General features: G+C 40.7%; 1 protein-coding gene across 2 annotated transcripts in view; it reads right to left on the bottom strand.

Annotated features, from left to right (window-relative positions):
* Nucleotides 1–5,008: 5,008 nt before the first annotated feature.
* Nucleotides 5,009–20,714, bottom strand: part of SLC38A10 (solute carrier family 38 member 10) — a 73,960-nt gene continuing 58,254 nt past the window's right edge. For both annotated transcript variants that reach the window (XM_036754070.1, XM_036754071.1), the window contains exons 12-16: nucleotides 15,808–15,975; nucleotides 14,950–15,405; nucleotides 14,219–14,338; nucleotides 9,351–9,527; nucleotides 5,009–8,989 (exon numbers count right to left, since the gene is read on the bottom strand). In XM_036754070.1, coding sequence (XP_036609965.1) covers nucleotides 7,905–8,989; nucleotides 9,351–9,527; nucleotides 14,219–14,338; nucleotides 14,950–15,405; nucleotides 15,808–15,975 — 2,006 coding nt within the window. In that variant the 3' untranslated portion in view covers nucleotides 5,009–7,904. The remainder of the gene's footprint in view (nucleotides 8,990–9,350; nucleotides 9,528–14,218; nucleotides 14,339–14,949; nucleotides 15,406–15,807; nucleotides 15,976–20,714) is intronic.

The following is a 20,714-nucleotide window of genomic DNA, read 5'->3' as shown; positions in this document are numbered from 1 at the left end:
AGGTGTGGCAGTTACTAGACTTCTCAACCCACAAACACCAAAGACAACAGAGAAGGTTAGTTGGAAAAACTGTGGGGACTGAGTGAAAGGAATTTGGAGTTCAGCCACCGCCCCAGGGGCCGTGGAGGTGGTGCAGCTCTGAGGCTGCTTACAGAGCTACAGCTGCAGTTGCTTCCAGCCCCAGGCCCACCTGGTGGGAGGAATTAAGTGGCAGATCAGAACAGGAGTGCAGAGCCTGCTTAGATCTGAGTCGAGGTCCTGGTTGGTGGTTCTTGGGGGAGGAGTGGCGCTGGTGTGGCAGAGTTTGCTGTGTAGAAATAGCTCTGAAAACAACAGCGCAGCCCCTCAAGCTTGGGACAAAGTACTCTATACACTACAAGCAGTCATACCCCGATAAAAAGCTCAAGGGTCAGGTAGTTGGCTGGCAACATGAACAGGCAGTGAAAATGCTCTCAGATTCAGACTCAGACTTTGGAATCTTTCTTTGGTGACAAAGACGACCAAAACATACAGCCAAAAGAAGTCAACAAAGTCAAAGAGCCTATATCAAAAGCCTCCAAGAAAAACATGAATTGGTCTCAGGCCATGGAAGTCCTCAAAAAGGATTTGGAAAAGCAAGTTAGAGAAGTAGAGGAAAAATTGGGAAGAGAAATGAGAGTGATGCGAGAAAACCATGAAAAACAAGTCAATGACTTGCTAAAGGAGACCCAAAAAAAATACTGAAGAAAATAACACCTTAAAAAATAGACTAACCCAAATGGCAAAAAGAACTCCAAAAAGCCAATGAGGACAAGAATGCATTGAAAGGCAGAATTAGCCAAATGGAAAAGGAGGTCCAAAAGACCATTGAAGAAAATACTACCTTAAAAATTAGATTGGAGCAAGTGGAAGCTAGTGACCTTATGAGAAATCAAGATATTATAAAACAGAACCAAAGGAATGAAAAAATGGAAGACAATGTGAAATATCTCATTGAAAAAACCACTGACCTGGAAAATAGATCCAGGAGAGAGAATTTAAAAATTATTAGACTACCTGAAAGCCATGATCAAAAAAAGAGCCTAGATATCATCTTTCAAGAAATTATCAAGGAGAACTGCCCTGATATTCTAGAGTCAGAGGGTAAAATAGAAATTAAAAGAATCCACCAATCGCCTCCTGAAAAAGATCCCAAAAAGGGAGTGTCATGGTGTAAAAATCCCAAAAAGAAAACTCCTAGGAATATTGTCACCAAATTCCAGAGCTCCCAGATCAAGGAGAAAATACTGCAAGCAGCTAGAAAGAAACAATTTGGGTATTGTGGAAACACAATCAGGGTAACACAAGATCTAGCAGCTCTACATTAAGGGATCGAAGGGCTTGGAATATGATATTCTGGAGGTCAATGGAGCTAGGATTAAAATCAAGAATCACCTACCCAGCAAAACTGAGTATCATGCTCCAAGGCAAAATATGGATTTTCAATAAAATAGAGGACTTTCAAGCTTTCTCAGTGAAAAGACCAGAGCTGAATAGAAAATCTGACTTTCAAACACAAGAATCAAGAGAAGTATGAAAAGGTAAACAAGAAAGAGAAATCATAAGGGACTTACTGTTTTGTTTACATTTCTACATGGAAAGAGGATGTGTATACTTCATGAGACCTCAGTATTAGGGTAGCTGAAGGGAATATATATATGTAGACAGAGGCCACAGGGTGAGTTGAATATGAAAGGATGATATCTAAAAAAAAATCAAATTAAGGGATGAGAGAGGAATATATTGAGAGAGGGAGAAAGGGAGAGATAGAATGGGGTAAATTATGTTGCATAAAAGTGGCAAGAAAAAAGCAGTTCTGTTGGGAGGGAAGAGGGGGCAGGTGAGGGGGAATGAGTGAATCTTGCTCTCAGCGGATTTGACCTGAGGAGGGAATAACATACACACTCAATTGGGAAAGAAGGAGAAAGGAGATAAAAAAGGGGGGACAATAGAAGGGAGGGCAGATGGGGGAGGAGGTAATCAAAAGCAAACACTTTTGAAAAGTGACACGGTCAAGGGAGAAAACTGAATAAAGGGGGATTGGATAGGAAGGAGCAAAATATAGTTAGTCTTTCACAACATGAGTATAATAATACACATGTGACCTATGTTGAATTGCTTGCCTTCTTAGGGAGCATGGGTTGGGAGAGAAGAGGGGAGAGAATTTGGAACTCAAAGTTTTAAAAGCAGATGTTCAAAAAAAAAAGAAATCGGGTATCTGTTTTAAGACAAAAGTAGGGTCAATGGCCTTTGACTAGAATGCCAGTGTTCATACTAAAAGTGAGTTTATAATCCTGGAGTTCTGCTCCCTTGCCCAGTGTCCTATTTTGACTTGGGAATACTACTTCAAAACTACTCCAGGAAGAAAAAAAGTGCTTAAATACCCGTATCTGTGATCCTGGCCATGGGAAACAGCTAAAAGGAGGGCCATAGCTCCAGTGTGTTTCTGAGTAGGAGCCTATCACTTTTTAAAGGCTACTGTAACAGATTTCTATCATGTTACCCAGCATTCCATTTCACAGTAACTACAGAAATTCAGAGGTAAAAGATCCCCAAATACATTTCTGGGATTGGGTACTTGGCAGTGGCCCTTCCTTCTTACTACTGATGAGGGAGCGATGTTAGAACGAGCAGTTTCTATGTACTGCGCAATGACCATAAATACTGATTTTGGCTTGGGAAGGGAAAGGTACAGGCACAGTGAAGCTACTAAGTTTAGCATCTTCCAATTCTGATAATAAGCACTTTCTCTTCCAGAAGCACTGTGATGTTGGCAGTCCCCATATAGTTTTCCTGTTTTAGCTTTGGATTTTGACATGACTAAACTGCAATTTCATAAAAGGTCTTCTTTTTCCTATCCCCTTAACTGGATCTCAGCCACCTGCCGGTAGACCTGAGGCCAGGAAGAACTGAGTTTCTTTATCTGTAAAACAGGGATAATAACATCTACTTTCCAGGATGTGAGAAAAAAAAATAGATCATTTGTAAAGCATTTTGTAAACCTTACAGCACTACATAAATTCCAGCTTTTATTTCTTTACTCATTGCCTGAGAAATTTACCTACGAGATACAGCTATCACCCCAATATCTGCCAGCTCCCCAGACTGATCATCTTAGTATTAATATTCTAATTATCTGGATTTTAATTCCAAAACTGAATCTCTCTCCTCCAATGCTCCCAAACTGATCCTCCTTACCAACCTGCATTTCTGCCATTCTTATTCTTCCTGGTCAATAAGGTTCAAAATTTTGGAGCCAGTTGAGTTCTTAGACTCCTTCATCACCACTATCCACTAGGTTATCATGCCTTATTATTTCCTTGAAACCTCACATCTGTTGTCTCCCCTCCATCAATCAAGTATTTATTAAGCCCCTAGTATGTATTCAGGACAGCTCCAAGCACTGGGAATACATTAGTCTTGTCCAAGGAGCAATCTAGTCAGGGAGATAAAACCAGCAGAGAAAATAACAATACATAATCAAGTGCTAAAATCTATAGTACAGGATGTCTGAAATGAAAGGGATCAGTTATGGCTAACAAGAAAAGGGAGGGCATTCTAGGCAGGGGCAAAAGCCTAAATGCACACAGGGAGGTGGGAATCACACTGGCATGTCAATGGCTTCAGTGAAGGGTGTATGTTTAGAAATAGCAGGATCATGGGGTTTAGAGGGAATTTATAGGCTGGTCCAATGCCTGCATTTTACATATGATGAAAATGAAGTCCACAGACATATACAAGTTATACATGTATGTATTCACATACACATACATATACAGAATAAAACATTTACATGGCACTAACTCTGTGCCTGGCACTGTGCTAAGTGCTTTACAATTATCATCTCATTTGATCCCCACAACAACCCAGGGAGGCAAATGCTATTATTATCACCCCCATTTTACAGATGAAGAAACTAAGGCAAACAGTTTGAATGACTTGCCCAGGGTCACACAGCTAATATGCATCTAAGGTTGGATTTGAACTCGGGTCTTCCTAATTTCTGGCCTGGCACCCTATCCAAAGGCATCTCTAAAGAGTTCCAAATGAGACTCATGTTTTCTTCTCCCTCAACCCTCCCTCCTTCCTTTCTGTTGAGAGGACCACCATCCTTCCAGTCACCGAAGTTCCCAACTTTGGAGCCATATCTTACTGTTTTTCCCCTCTTCCTCACTGATTAGTTGCCAAGTATTGTCAGTTCTGCCTCCACAATGTATCTTGCATCTGCCCCCTACTTTCTCCTCACAGCTACTGCCTTAGTTTCAGGCCTTCGTCATCTGTCATTTGGATGATGGAAATAGCCTAGTTAGTTCTCTTGCCTTCAGGGGGCAACTAGGTGGCGCAGTGAGTAGAGCACCAGCCCTGAAGTCAGGAGGACCTGAGTTCAAATTCAGCCTCAGACATTTAACATACTATGTGACAGCTATGTGACCTTGGGCAAATCACTTAACCCCAACTGCCTTGCCTTCTCCCCTCCAAAAAAGAAAGTTCTCTTACCTTCAGTCCCTTCTTTTCTAATCCATCCCCCAACAAACTGTCAAAGTGATAATCCAGTACACATCTGACCATTTCGTTACACTGCCTCCTACATGAGGCTTTCCTGATCACCCCGCTGCCTAGTATCCTTACCTTGGTTTGCTTTTGTATAGGCTTATATATACATACGTTGTCTTCTCCCACAGACTGTAAGCTCCTCAAAGGCAGGGACAATTTGGTCTTTGTATTCAGTGCCCTCCAGACTCAATAAATTCTTTCTAGTCACCAATTCCCCCATGAGTAAAAATGCCCTGGGAAAGAGTGGCCATTGCCCAACTAGCTGGGACCCCTGTTCTACTCCACTGGGAAATAAGTGAGAACGGCCAGGGTGCCCAATCCTGGGGGATTGAAGAAAAGTAAAGAAAATATCAGAATGAAAAGTCTCATTGTACATGATGCAATGATCAAAGTTACAATTTTAAAAGAACATGTTAAGGGAATTGTACAACATAGAATTGCTTTGGCGTGTTTATTAAAACGCATACACACATACAACCAAAAGCTCTGTTGGAAACTGTGTATGAAAACTATAATTCAACAACCATAGCTCAGCTCAAAATACTTTCACTTCAAAAAAAACATTCATTTCTTAATCCTCTGTTCTTTTTGAAGATCTGGGCTTTTCCCTTAAGCCTTTGAGTTTAAGCAATTATGATAAAAGTGAAAACCAATAAGGTGGGGAACAATGGGTGCAGAACACTGCATATGTCAGGCTTGGTTGATGTGGTTAGTTTTGCTGAACTGTTTACTGTCTCTTTTAACTCTTGATTAAAAGGGGACAGGGATACAGTGGAAAATTAAGGTGATGTAAAAACAAAGTATCAATAGAAAGTTAAATTTTAAATGAAAAGAAATATTTTAAAAAACTGCTGCAAAAGCTGTAGGGGAAGTGTATGTGTGGGGGGTGGGCATGAAGGGAGGTCCCTGCTTTTGTCTCCTGTTTGTAAGGCCAAGGCTGTATTTTCTAAGCATCCTTGGCTACTTTAAGTTTTCCGAGGAATGTTTTAAGCGTCTTTGGTCCTTTCATCATAAACATCACAACAACCAAAATGCACAAAACAGAACAGACCCTTTATCACATGGTTTTTCAATGTTCCCCATAACAAATCTGAACATAAGCTGATTTGACCCCAAAAGCTTTAAGAGAACCTTACCTAATTAACAATAGAGAACCACAGAAGACAGCGGCAGTATGAAATAATGCACCTTCTCCTACTGCTTTTAGAGTTGAGAGCAAAACATCCTGTTTTGTGTGTCATATCCCAATAGACACTCAGGCAAACCAAATGACTGAATTGCATTGTTCATGAGACACAAAGAACAGGAGGCTTTCTCAAACACCACAATAAGAAAAAGACGAACATTTTTGTAAACTAACTCCAAGATTAGCTGTGCTTTTTTGATAACAAAACCCACATCCAGACTTTCCTGGACTAACTTCATAAGATCAAGGCCAAGACAGCTGCAATGATATAAAAAAGAAAAAGGATGATTGTAGTTTGGGATGGAAATATACATTAGTGCAAGCAAGCGTTGAAGACAGTTTTTAGTGCCTTTTTCTATAGTTCCTCCTTTCTAGATGGATTAACTACCAGCAACATCCCCCCCAAAATCATCTTCATTCCCTCCTGAAGCAAAGAAATTGTCTGAGGCCATTCCTGTTTATGAAGTCATAGCATTAATAGGGAGAATGGCTTTGGATCATAGTACTAGATTTGCTAGAGTTTAATTGTGTCCTTTTGGATTTAGATTATGTACACTATGTACTTCAACTTAAAAAATCTCAGTATGCCACCATCATCTGTTCTTAACCCATTTGGAATTGTGGAACTTTTTTTTTTTTTAAGAAAAGTACTTCATCTCGATACTAAACTGCCTTATCAAAATAGACATGAAAGGTATTTTACAATTTAAAAACTGAGCTCAGATGAATTTTGAAAAATATACATACAATATTGGACAAGGGGCAGGAAGGGAATTCAGATATCTGATTCCATTATTATGTGTAATTCCTAGTGTGGAAATACCCTCAAAAGATGCAGATTGGCAATTTTCCTGCAATTTATGGTGTTGCAGAGTTGTTGGAGAGTCACTGAATGTTTAAGTGACTTGCCTAGAGTCACAAAGCCAGCATGTGTCAGAGGCAACACTTGAACCCAGATCTTCCTTACTCAGGCTGGCCACTATGCCATGTTGTTTTTCTTATAGACAATTGCCCTTAGTTAATTCACACACAAACTTATTGAAGTCTCAAATATCAAGTGGTTTTCATGAGGCCATAGTGCTAGCCTCAAGTCAGGAAGACCTGGGGTCACTTCCCACTTCTAGCATATGACCCTGGTCAACTCACTTAACCTCTAAGTGTACCAGGCAATTCTGACTAGAAATTGTAAAAAGGGTACAGATCGCTATAGAGAAAATTCTCACTGAGAGCTCCTTACAGCAATGAAATCACAGGTCTGGTTAAAAAAATTCTTAAGTGCAGAACTTAAGTGTTTTTACTCACAACGCTCACAATATGAATTCAAGAGGAAGAAAAAACTATGTGAAATGATGAAATCTTATAACTACAAATTTGGTCAACCTGATGGATCTGAGTATATAAGATGCAACGGAGCTAATCTCAACTAAACTAAAAGCATATAACTAGATTAAGCAATTTATAATAACATGAGCAGACATTTAGATAGTGCTTTCAGGTCGACAAAGCACTTCACATGCATTACGTTCAGGGCTTCCTTTCTTATATATGTAAGAACTGGTCTGATATAAACAAGCAAAGAAAAAAATTAGCAGAAACTGGGGTGATTAGTTATTAATTTAACTTAAAAGCTTTAACAGGGGAAAGGCCTCCTCAGAAATCTAAAGATTGTATAAGATCTCAAGTGGCTAATGTACAGAACAGTTTTCCCTCATGAGTTACGAATTCAATAAAGTGCTGCAGATTTGGAAACAAAGGTTATTTTTTTTTACTTGCCACAAGGCAGACAGAGTAAGGAAAAATTTAAGAAGAAATAATTCTCTGTAATACAACGCATGAGATCCTTAAGAAATGGCAGCTTAAGGTTTGGACAGCAGAGCAATCTTTGGAGTCAAAGGACAAATGAGTTTTTCTCTGAAAGCACTGAGCAAAGATTGGAATATGCAAAAAAAAAAATCAATGGAGGAAATAATTCCAATTATGGTACCCAGAATTCACAAATATTCTCCCCGAATGCTTCAGCCGTCAAGTATAGCATAGCTAGTATAAAAGGCAGGGCACGAACACCAGCTTGTTTCCTGAATGTTAAAAAGCCCATGGCCTACAGCTCAACCATAGCAAACAAGTTTTAGTCATTAGCACGGACAGATCACACCTCCTTCTGAGACACTGGCAACTGTTTAATCTGTCTGCTCTGAACAACCTGCAAAGCTTGGTGAAGTTGAGTCTCCAATGCACTTCTCAGATTGTCCACATTCACAGCTGGCAAGGAGTTGAAGCTGATGAGAACACCATCCTTCTCAGCCGTCTCCTCCACAGGATGAGGCGACAGATCTCGCCGTCTCCTCCGAAGGTCAGAACCAACTTGAGATTTTAGTTCCCGGTTCACTTTTCCATTATCAGACTTTTGATTGGGCAATTTTAGTCCATGCTCAGGATCCTGGACATTCTCCTCCTGTGGTCTCTGCTGATCCTCCGCAGCAGGACTGCCGTTAGCAACAGGGGCATCTTTTCTCACCTCCACACGGCTCTCATGACTTAGCTGGTGGTCTTGGTGATCACCTTTAAGGCCATCGTTCCTGTCGGTATCTGAAATGCTCTGACGTTTCTGCTGATGTAGTGACTCTTGGGGCTGAAGGATGGTCACTTTTAATTTGTCTGGAGAACCAGCTAGAAACCCTCTATCTTGGCTCTCTCTGTGGGTCTTCACTTCAGAGTCTCCAATCTCAGCTCCCTCTTCTTTGGGGATGACTGCGGTAGGAAGTTCTGCCAGCCCTTTCACAGCTTTCCTTCTTTCTTGGGAGCCTCTAGCTTGCTCTTGACTTATCCCAGGCAATTCCTGAACTCCAAGTTTCTTCTCTTTTGGGATTCCTACAGGCCCAACAAGACGCTTCATATCAGCTTGTCCCAAGTTCTTATGAAGGGCATCTTCTATATGTTCTTCAGTGTCACCTGCTTTGGCTATGTCATGCTGCACATCATCCTTCCTACTGTCCTGGGTCCTGGCCTTGGGAACCTTGGGCTCTATGCCAGTGATGACACTGGAAGAAGGAGCTCTATTCCTCACAACAGTACGATCAGGCTCCTCACCAGGACGGTGCTGCTGCTCCCTGGGATGGCCTGGAGCTTCCACACCCTGTCTAAGAATGTTCTTCACTGATTCCCCAACTTTTGGGTCTTGATCTTCCTTCTCTATATTCATAGGAATGCCACCACCTACTTCAGGCTGCATTTCTAATGGCAGAAAAACAAAACAAGTTAACACAGTGAGTGCAAATAAACACAGATCTAAGGAGAGAGGGGAAGATAATCCAATAGCAGGTAAATAAGAGTATTCAACAGAAAATAGAAGACATCCCACAGCACTTTACACTTCAGACAACTGAGGCTCGCTGTCATTAAGTAGATCACTGTGACACTAATAAAATTAAGGTACAGAAAACAGGAGCTAAAAGACAATGGGGACCGAGGGGAAATCAGTCTATAAAGCCAAGTTCACATGCTTATCACCCAAGCTGGTTCTTGGTGCTTTTTTTCAGCAGGACCAAGATGATTCTGATCCACAATGCACCAAAATCTGTGCCCACAGCCTTACCTTGCCTTGACTTGTCGTCCTCTTCTTCCTGCCTCTGCTGGTGGATTTCCTTGTGTTGCTCTTCAATCACAGCAAGCAGCTTCTCCTGCTGGTCCAGCAGTCGCTTTTGCTGCACCTGCTGTTCTTTAATTACTTGCAACAGGACCGCATGATCAAGCATTTCTGCCTTGCCAGCTTCTGATGTTCAAACAAAAACAAAAACAGACTGCTGGAGACACGAGAACCGTTTGTAGAAAGGTTATTTGTAGAACTTTCCTTCCTTTGAGTGGTGTCCCACAGGTAACAATTTTCTTATATAGCTCAGTTTTGCAAATAGTTGCTAACCCATTCACTCACAGTTAATAACTTATGCCAGGTGGGCCCAAAAGAAGATGCTTTTCATTTATTTGACATAACATGTGTAGGCACTCAGGGACTGGCAAGCTGATCATCAGATTAATTTACACTTCCTCTAGGCCAGGGCAAAAGCCCAGCTCTTAGTAGTGACCAAATTGTTGCTTTTCATCTCTTACTTGCACACCAACTTGTAGTTTAGAAACAACACAATTAAACCCAACTGCTCCTCAATCAAAATGAATACTAAGAAAGAAGAATTCTCCTAATAAATTCAGAATGTTTTTTAAAGACTTAATAACATGCAACAACCTTTCTGCTCCACCTTTAAAAAAAGAATAATATAAAACTTTTTTTATCTAATTTTTTTCTTTGACCTACTGGAGAAAGAGGAATAAATTTTGAGAAAACCAAGGTCCTCTCTTCTCCAGAGACTCCGGGCAATCTTCAAGACTACAGAAAATACTTCTATCTTTTTCCAAGAGCTCTTTAAGGATTGAACAGCACTAGCCTTTACCTACGTTAGGTTAATTATACTACTGCCTTTGAGGTACAGGGGTATATTATTTGTACTTTTGGCTTAAGGGCCCTATAAATATCAGCAAAGACTGGCTTCTCAGGAATAGGCTCATTTTAGTCCACTATGCTCCTAAAATGTAGCTGCTTAAGTCAGGAGGCTTTGAATAAGGATTAGTTGGAATATATATTAACTGGAAATTCTGAAGCTCCAAAATTCAGAAGGTAACAAGCAAGTGAGGGCAAGAGATCCTTCCTACACAAAAAGACACTGTTGACAATGGTAACAGAACATCTTTGAGTTTTGTTTTGTTTTGTCTCTAAGGGTGGGCATGGGTTTGCACTAATGCACACAGTTTCTCACACAGTTCCCTTTCTACTAATGGCATAAATTTCCAAGAAAACTGACCAGAGTTACGAATATAGTCTGTGCCTGGGTAACAGAATAAAGGTAGCTGGTATGTACAAGCTCAAACCTACAACTCTGGCCTCATTAGTAATATTCTCTGACCAAATGTATGTCTTTCATTAAATAAAATCCACCTTACATGAAAGAATACAGAGAATATAAAATCCTGATGCCTTGGGGCCCTAGTGCAGAACAAAACCCTTTTCAAAGAATGCCCAAGTAGCTACAACTCTTTCTTTGTATATTTTAAAACAAATGTCTAATTAACATTTTCTCAGTTCTTAAGCAGTTGTCAGCTAGTATCACAGTCAACTGTTATAAGAGAAAGGCCTCCTGTAAGGGAGTATATACGTAAGTGTATACATCTAACACTTCCCTTTATAAAGGTCAATATTCTAGGGTTCACAACCTAGACTCATCTCAAAAGCCGCACAAAGAGTCAAAGATAGACTAAGAAGCTAGAAGACAAAGGGCTATAAGTCTGGTAGCAAACAATGTATTCCATGGCTTGACTGGATTTAATACAAGGTAGAGATGACAAGCTTTCTCTAAAAACCAGGACTCTGAAACATGCAGCTCAAGATTTCAACCCAGCAGGACCACAGAACAAAGCCTTACTGATGGAATGAAAGCCATTCCTGCATATTAATATGTAAGCAGAATATATTAATAGAGCTCCAGGGACACAGTAGAATTTGCAATTAGGGATCCCTGTCTATCTCCTCCAACTTTAATCTCTCTGAAACATGTCTTAAGCAACTTTGCTTTAATAATGTGGCCTGTTTCTAAGAGGTTCCGTTTACAAGCTTGTAACAGCCCTGACTGTGCAAGGTGATGGCAAGAGTACATTCACCCACTATGAAATGGTGAACTTATCTACATATATACAAATGTCTGTTAAAGGTAAGGGCAATAGGGTATCAGGGAGGAGGACTGTAGTTGTGATATTCAAGATGGCTAGTTTAATGTTTGTTACTCTTTATGAGGTTCTGATACACATGCTCATGCAGAATACTTACAGGATCGTGCACATTATCATCTTTGTAATTTAAGATGTTGGTCTTTGATTTTAAAATCCTGAGTAAATACGCTTTTTATTTTAACACAGTCCTTTTGATTCATACCTGCTACTAGCTTTTTAATCTCAGCTGTTTCAGTTCCATTGAAAGGCATAAGGAAGAGAAACAGATTAGGAAACCATGAAATGTCTCTCCCTCTTTCACAAAGTAAAAATAAAAGCATCAAACAGGCTTAAGAGGTTAGTTACAGGAACTGGAACCAATCTATATAACCAGATACCAGATTTAAAACAAAACAAATGTATATATGAGTGTATACCAATACAATGCACATATATGTATATTTTTAAAAGCTACTGTTCAATTCCAGAAACATCCACACAATTTCTACACCTCTGAAACATGTAATCATTTAAAAAGGTCAGTAGGATGCAGTTTCTCTGAAAAGACTGCATTTGTGTCTATATTGTTGACAAAATACCTAAATGGACCAGAATTAACTCATTAAATCTTTTACTGAGCTTTATAGGGATCTGAAAGTTTGGGGACTCTGTTAAGGAGCATATTCCAGAGGAAATAAAGGTATATGTGAATGGTACAATGCCTAGGGGAGGGGTATGGGCTATTTATGATTCCCTAGGTAATATAGTATTGAACACTTCTGGAATTATGGTTGCAACTCCTGCAAAGGGCCAATGAAGTGTGGCTCTGGGAAGACTCTACAAGAAGAGCCAGAGAACTCTGCAGCTGTTCGCCAGTCATACATCCTGTTCAGAACAAGGCAGACAGGCCAACTGATAGAGCAGAGGCATAAAATACTGCCCAGAACAAATGAATCTGGATATTATTCCCAATCAATAGAATGTGGGAACCAAATTACTTTGAGAAAGCGGATGTCTTTATGACTATTGTCACAGAAAAAAAAGAAAGAAAAAGAAACCAACGCACCACCAAAATACTCCTGATACTCTACCGATGGATTCAGTTACTTACTCTCCAGGTGGTATAAGGAAGAGTCCTACAGAGGTATATTTTTCAGTACTGGAACCAGTTCACCTGCAATTCTTTCCCCAAGAAAGGTTTGCTAAAAGAGTTTTGCCTAGTCTGACAATGAAGAAGTGGGAAAGAAAGGAATCAAAGAGCCAAAAGAACAGCTGTTACTCTTAGTTTAGGCAAGAATTAGATCCTCCTGTGAGGGATTCCAAGAATTAATGCTGGAAAATTGTCTCAAATTACACAAAGTGGATTAAGTTGCTCACTTGAAGGAAAAGGTAACAGCAGCATCCTAGACTTGAATTTAGGGTCAAGTTGCTGTTCCTCCACCACAAGAGAGCACAGATGTCTCAAGAAGTTGGAAGCTTAAGATGTCAGAAACAGCCAACTGCTAGAGGTATGCTCAGAGAATCAAGCAACTGATTAAAAGGAAAAAAAGAAAGCTTCACAAGTTGGGTCACCTGGAGTTATCTTCCCTAAAATAAGTCTCCTACATCTGGATGCATTAATTCTTCCACACCTGGTTTGCTTTAAATACCAGGAGTGTGAGGAATATTAGCATATTTGATTTAAGATAAAACAAAAATGGTAATTAAAAGCCATGTGACAGTGACAGATTTTTTTTTTCCTTACAAAAATCTTCTTAGGAAAGTGTTGGAGGAAAAAAAAAACTGTCAGTGAGAGCAGGGAAAGGAGAAAAATTTGGCATGTTTCCCCAACTGAAAAGACAGATAATGATAAGTTGTTCCTCTCCGTCTGTAAAACAGATATATACTTGTTGGGCATCAGGGGGTTACCAAGAGTCCAAAGTCCTAATACCAAAAATGTGTAAAATAAATGTTTTTAGAAATAATCCTGTGGAAAAGTGTTTCAAATCACTAATAACAGAAATGCAAATTAAAACAACTTCAAAGTTTCACTTCAAATACAGCAGATTGGCAAGGATGACAAGTATGGTTAAGGAAACATAAGAAAACAATAAAAAGGACAGGTTCAAGGAAACCTGGGAAGAATTACATGAACTGATGCAGTGATGAGAACAAATTACACAATGACTTTAATAATATAAACAACTTTGATAGATTTCAGAACACTAATGTATACAGTGACCCATCAAGACCTCAGAAGACTAATGAAATATGTTCCCCACTAGTGCCTAGCACCATGCCTAGCATATACAACACACTTAATAAATGTCTTTTAATTGATTGGCAAAGAAGTGATTGACTAGAGAGGCAGACTGAGGCATACATTTTCAGACACAGTCACTGTGCTGGTTTGTTTTGTTCAACTCTATTTATTTTAGAAGCAGGTTTCATGGGTTGTGACAGTGATGCAAAAAAAAAGCAAAGAAATAAAAAAAAGTTATTGAAGCATTTAAAAATATACAGAGGAGAACAGAGCAAGTTCAGAAAGGGACACAGAATCGGAGCAGTTCTGTTACCACAATGTTTAAACTTAACAGTTTTAAAAAAGAAACTATGTTACAGAAATTGAGTTTCACATACAATTGTTTCTGCTGTTCTTTGTATAGCCAAATATTCATGTTTGTTAAGTCCATAATAAAAAGAAAATTTATATTTTAAAAAGTGACTTACCTTCTAACTTGCTGCCTGGGTTGTCTTCATGTTGCCCTTCCACATTTCTTATCTCTCTCAACTCAGGTTTTTGTCCTACGATCAGATCTGGTTTCTCTGGGGGGAGAAGAGCCTTCCCACCTGCAGACATGGAGCAAGGACTCATTTGTTTTGTTGTGGTTTTTTTTTTTAAAGAAAAGAAGGTGAAGGAGGAACAAAAGAAGGTGGCAGATGTTTTCTAAAATTACTCTCTATATCTCCCCTCCTCCCCTCTGCGTCAGCACAGTTTATATTCAACCTGATGATCACCAGGGAAGTAATAAAAAAATATTTAACAATCTTATAGACTTGTGGCAGCAAGCCAATGTTAACTACCTTAGCCAATTAAAATGCAAGAACAGTCCTAACTAGCTTTTAGATGGGCACTTAACAATGTGTTACCTGTCAAATGCTCCCAGTTCTTTGTCCCCAGTGTGCTCCCAGACACACAAGAACAGCATGGCACCTGACATTTAGTAGTCTAGCAAACAATTGTTTGACAGATATTATAGTAGCTGTCAAGCCACCAGATTCTTCGTTTTCCCCAACAGCTGCTGAAGGGGCTGCTACATTCACATGCTAATCTTGTGAAATGAAAAAGAAACACTGAGACATAGGGGACATTTCCCCAACCCAGTTTCTCCCAGTCCTGGAGAATTACAGAACAAGGGGAGGGGAATTTGCCAAGATGAGTCACAAAGGATGATACCTACCAGCATCAATCTTCTCCATGGACTTAATAATCTCTTCCACATTTCCTGGCAATTGAACGTCATTTGCATTCTCCCTTTCACCCACAGGACTGGCTTTCTTCTGGTCATTGGAAATTACAACCTGGGCCCCTGGCTGAAGATCTTTATTGCCTTGCTGTAGGTCTTCATATGCCGGCTGAATGGCTGGCTGGCCATCTGGTTCTGGGATCTTTTGAAGATCTTCTGGGGGACGGTCCAATTTTTTTGAGACTTGATCCTCTTTCTCTTTGTTCTGTAGCTCATTTTCTTCTTTTTCAGAATCTTCCGGGTCCTTCTGTCCCCCCAGAGCATTTTCATCTTTGGATGGGAGTTTCTCCTCCTCTGGTTCTTCTCTGTCTTGACCCTCATCTACCACAACTTCATCATGTGGCACTGGAGGCTCATGGCGGTGGGCCTCTCCCACAGGTAAAGCAATACCTAAAATGATATTCATTAAACATCTTTGGAACCTGGTTTATATAAGGGACCACCTAATGCATGGAATGCAGCCTAGAATCAATCTCTAGAAGAATACAAATCAATATGTGCTATTGCTTCTTACAAATATGACTTGTTGACGAGTCAAGGGCTGACTTTATTTCCAGCAGACTACAGAAGGAGCAGCTACTAGGAAGATGCTTTGGCTTACAAGGGAGTCAACCACATCCAAAAAAAAAAAAGAGTAGCAATGTAGCAAGGTAAAAAGGGTACCAAAGATCAGAAATTTTAACTAAGCTGAAGAGAAAATACCACGAAACCCTGAACATCCTTCTTGGGTGTTTGTAAAATTTCTCCCCCTTGTTCCCACACTTTCCACCTGGCCCCCTGATAGTACAATACCTTGATCAGGACGATCAAGTTGTACCTCCTCCTGCTTCTCCTTGTGTTCATCCCTTTGGGGCACATTCACAGGACCTTTGATCTGAGGTGGCTCCACTTCGTCTTTCTTGTTCGGCAGTTTCGGCTTATCACGGTTGTCCTTGGCCACTTCAACAACCGGGTTCTGGACTATAAGCATAGCACAGTTAATTGAACATGGTTTCCACATGGCTGCACTGTCAATCAACAAAAGGAATTGGGACAATTTTTCTGGGCTGTAATCACATTTCACCAGGAAATGGCAGAGGTCAAGCAGCTTCTCTCCGCCCTCCTTCAATCATTAGCAGCTATGAAGTAAAGAAAACTGTCATTTTTCATGTATATTCACAACAAAAATGTCAAAATGCAATTTATACCTAGTATGATGTAGAATGGACAAAATTCCATTCACTAACAAGCTCGCACCACCAGGTGGCAGCATAGACCCATCTTTGATTTCTTGGACTGGACCTAGTTTCTAAATATTTTAACAGAATTAATACTGGAACAAATTTCCATATTGGGCTATGGTTCCTATACTCTTCCAACTTTGGGGGCCATGTATCATGCCAAAATGCTGGAACCTTTCAATGGAAGGAGTGGGGATGGAGACGGGGAAGGACAGGGGAAGGCGCCCCAAGGAGAGAAGAACCATTAAAAGTGATTGCTTAAAGGAATTAACGAAATCGTTTTAAAAATTTTTGTTCTAACCTGCAACAGTTGGTGATTTACCAAAGAGAAGATACAAAAGAGGGGGGGGGGAACGGAGGCAGATACTCTGCCAAAACTGTAACCTTCCCCAGTCTTCTTTCATGTTATACAGTATATATTTTGTTCCTAAAATAAATAAAAGATTCACATGGCCATTGTTGCTGGTATATCAACCAGTCATTCTCAAGGGAAATAAACGGCCTTCAGCATAGTGTCACAACGCATTTTCTTAGGAAACTACTTCATATTGGGGGCCTTGAGGGTGCAGGGGCCCATTCCATGCGATATAGACCAAAGAAGTAACTAAGAAAAGAAGTTAGACAAAATAAAACAGGGTAACTTCTTCTGTTCGATATTTCAGAGACACGGCTTACCTAGAGACGGAAGATGGTGAAACTCACTTCTACTTTGGATGCAAAGCACCTTAAGTAAACTGTCACTAAATCAAACAGCATATACTGACTACTTCCCAAGTGGCCGAAATTGTGCTAAGTGATAGGAATTCAAAGAAAGGCCCTCAGGAAGTCTACATTCTAATGGGGGAGCCAACATGTAAATAACTAGGTACCTACAAGAGCTATGCAAAGGAGATAAAGATGATCTGAAAGAGGAAGGCATTTAGCAGCACGAAGGACCAGAGAAGGGGTTCCTGGAGAAGGTGGGATTTGAATTGAATATTGAATGAAACCAGGGAAGCTAAGAGACATCGGAAGTGAGTGGGGAGAACCTTTCAGGGATAGTGGTCAGCCAGTGAAAAGGAACCGAGCTGGGAGACAGAGGAAGTGCAAGAAGGCTGGAAAGACAGGAAGTGACTGGGTTATGAAAAGCTTTAAATGCCAGAGGCCTTTGTGGTAATAGGGAGCAGTCAGTCAATAAACATTTATTAAGTGCCTCCTATGTGCTCTGGCACATGGTGTTAAGTGCTAGAGATACGACAGAGGCAAATGATAGTTCCTGCCCTCAAGAGCTTACAATCTAATGGGGGAGACAACAGGCAGACAAATATGTACATGCAAGCTATACACAGGACAGACAGAAAATAATTAACAGAGAGAAGGTACCAGAATTAAGAGGGGTTGGTGTGAAAAAGCTTCCTGTAGAAGATGAAATTTTAGTTGGTACTTGAAGGAAGCCAAGGAAGGCAGTAGGCAGAGATGAGAAGGGCGAGCATTCCAGGCATGGGGGACAGCCAGACAAAATGCCCAGAGCCAAGAGATGGAGTGTCTTGTTTGTGGAACAAGGCCAGTGTCACTGGGCTGAAGAGTACATGGTGGGGAGTAAGGCGTAAGAAGACTGGAAGGGGATTGGGGAGGAATGGGATGGGATGGAGAGGTAGATTGTGAAGGGCTTTGAATGCCAAGCGGAGGATTTTGCATTTAATCTTGAGAGGTAACAGAGAACCACTAGAGTTTACTGAGTAGGGGTTGGGGGGGGGTGAGGAGTGACCGAATCAGACCTATGCTTTAGGAAAATCACTGTGGTTGCTGAATGGAAGATGTATTGGAGTGGGGAGACACAAGACAGGCAGACCAACTAGCAGGCTACTGCAATAGTCCAAGCGGGAGGTGATGAGGGCATACACAAAGGTGGTGGCAGTATCAAAAAGAAAGAAGGGGGCATATTCAAGAGATGCTACAAAGTTGACATTGACAAGCCTTGGCAACATATTAGATATGGGGACAGGGTGGGGGGTGAGGGACAGTGAGGAGTTTAAGATGACACATAGGTTGAGAGCCTGGGTGACTGGGAAAATGGTGGTACCCTTGACAGTAACAGGGAAATTTGGAAGAGGGGGGAAAATTTAGGGGGAAAAGCAACGAGTTCAGTTTTGGACAAGTTGAGTTTAAGGTGTTCATTGGACATCCAGTTGCAGATTCTTGACTGGAGGTCAGCAGAGAGGTGAGGGCAAGGCAGGTAATTTAGAGAATCATCAGCGTAGAGACAGTAATTAAATCCATGGAAGCTGATGAGATCACCAAGTGAAGCAATATAGAAGGAGAAGAGAAGACAGCTCAGTCTGGAACCCTGTGGGACACCTATGGTTAGAGGTCATGACCTGGGTAAGGATCCAGCCAAAGCCACTGAAAAGAAGAAGTCTGATAGGTAGGACGAGAAGCAAGCCTAGAGAAAAGAGAGTATCAAGGAGATGAAGGTGAGCAAGTGTCAAAGGCTGCAGAAAGGGTAAGAAGAATGAGAACTGAGAAAAGACCATTGGAGTTGGGAATTAAGAGAGAGTACCTTGAATTCACTGAGTAAAGGTTAAAGAGTAGGTGATATGGTCCAACCTAAGCTTTATAAAAATTACTTTGGCAAGCTGAATGGAAGATGGCGTGGAGTGGGGAGAGACCTGAGGCAGGCCTTATAAGGGTGGTGGCTATGTGAGTAGAAAGAACAGGATACACACACACACACACACACATATAAAAACTTGGCAACAGACTGGATATGTAGGGTGAGTAGTCAAAGTTGATGGTGAACTTTTGAGTCTGAGTAGATAGGAATTGGGTGGTGTCCTTCAGAGTAATAGGGAAGTTCTGAAGTGGGGGGGATTTGGGGAAAAGATAATGAGTTCTCTTTTGGACATAATGAATGTAAGATATCTATGGGATATCCAGTTCAAGACATTCAAAAAGCAGCTGGATATGTGAGACCTGAGGTCAGGGGAGAGGTTAGGGCTTGGATCGATAGAGCTGGAAATTACCTGAGTTTAAGTACTGTATCCAGAAACAGAGACTTGATAGATTTTTTTTTAGAGGGGGAAGGCAGGGCAATTGGGGTTAAGTGACTTGCCCAAGGTCACACAGCTAGTTAGTGTGTCAAGTTTTGAGGCCACATTTGAACTCAGGTCCTCCTGACTCCAGGGCCGGTCCTCTACTTACTGCGCCACCTAGCTGCCCCTCAGAAACAGAGATTTGAAGTGAAAAGTTTAGGATTGAGGATTCAAGCACAATCACATTAAGGAAAAATGATGAACTCTTTCTTCTCCAACAAGAAAACAACTTAAAAGTTTTACCAGAAAAATTGACTTTACTACAAGAGCTTAGGAAAGCAAGAGTAGAAAGACATGCTATTGATAGTTTATAATTTCCTATGTTCAACTATGGAGCAATGGGCAACCACCAAAAAAGGTCTCTTCCCTCTATCACCCCCACCCCAGCCTTTCACAGCAGGATTGCAGTTTAGCCAAGTGACCTATTCAAATGAGTGCATGCCCATCTAACATAGCAGGTGAAACTGTTCCAGTCACCATGATATAATTAACCCACTCATAGGAGCCCCTGTGCTCTAACAAGATTCAGCAATAAATCAAAAGATGTCTAGTGGGTTATGAATCTAAAAAGGGGATGGGGGGGAGGGGGAAAGGGGAAAAAACAACACACACACAAAAGAAAATCTCCATTCTGTAATAAGACAAAGTTGCCTCTGAGCAGTCATTTTCTCAGCAGGAAACAAAATTAAGTTCATCATCAGGGTGTGAATTAATGGTCTCTCATGCTGTTTAGAAATCTATAAGGAGCTATATATGGTTTGCAGAGAACAATTTTGCACAGGATGTGTAATAATCACTGTAACTGTATAGTCGCCCTTGAGGTCCCTTCGGATAATGTTACAGTAATGCTGTGCCTCTGAATGTTTTATGAGTGGCATTGGATTTAACAGGCAAAGGCTGAGAAGCGATAAAAGCTTCTTGGTTTACAACAACAATAACAAAAAATACAGAGTTAAGAGAACAGGGGGCTTTACCTTGTGATCAGGACCAAGGGGTATGGCCTTTCTATGGCTGCCCACTCAATCCATATCAACCTTTCCCTGCCAGCCCTATTTAGCAGCTTTGAAAAGGCAATGACTCGTGGTAGAGGCATTTCCTAAAACCCAGGGCTTCCTAAAGCATATCAAAACTTTTCATTTCCAGACAGTTTGCCAGCAATGTCTCTCAGCTATAATAATGCTAACACAAAAACTTCAAAATTGGTAACCTAAAGACATTCTACCCACCCCCCACCCCACCCTCTTGAAGCTCACGATTAGGATATCACCACTGGTTATAGGAAGACCTTAAATCACAGCTTGTGTGGTTTTAATTGTGATGCTGTCCACCGAGTTAATTACTGGCAAAAACTTATGTGAAAAGACAGGACTCCTTGGGAAAAGAAAAAATTTAGTAATTGAATTTCTTC

The sequence above is a fragment of the Trichosurus vulpecula genome, chromosome 4 (genome assembly GCF_011100635.1).
Source record: "Trichosurus vulpecula isolate mTriVul1 chromosome 4, mTriVul1.pri, whole genome shotgun sequence".
NCBI lineage: Eukaryota > Metazoa > Chordata > Mammalia > Diprotodontia > Phalangeridae > Trichosurus > Trichosurus vulpecula.
The sequence above is the reverse complement of the archived record's forward strand: the minus strand, read 5'-3'. Positions and strand labels throughout refer to the sequence as shown.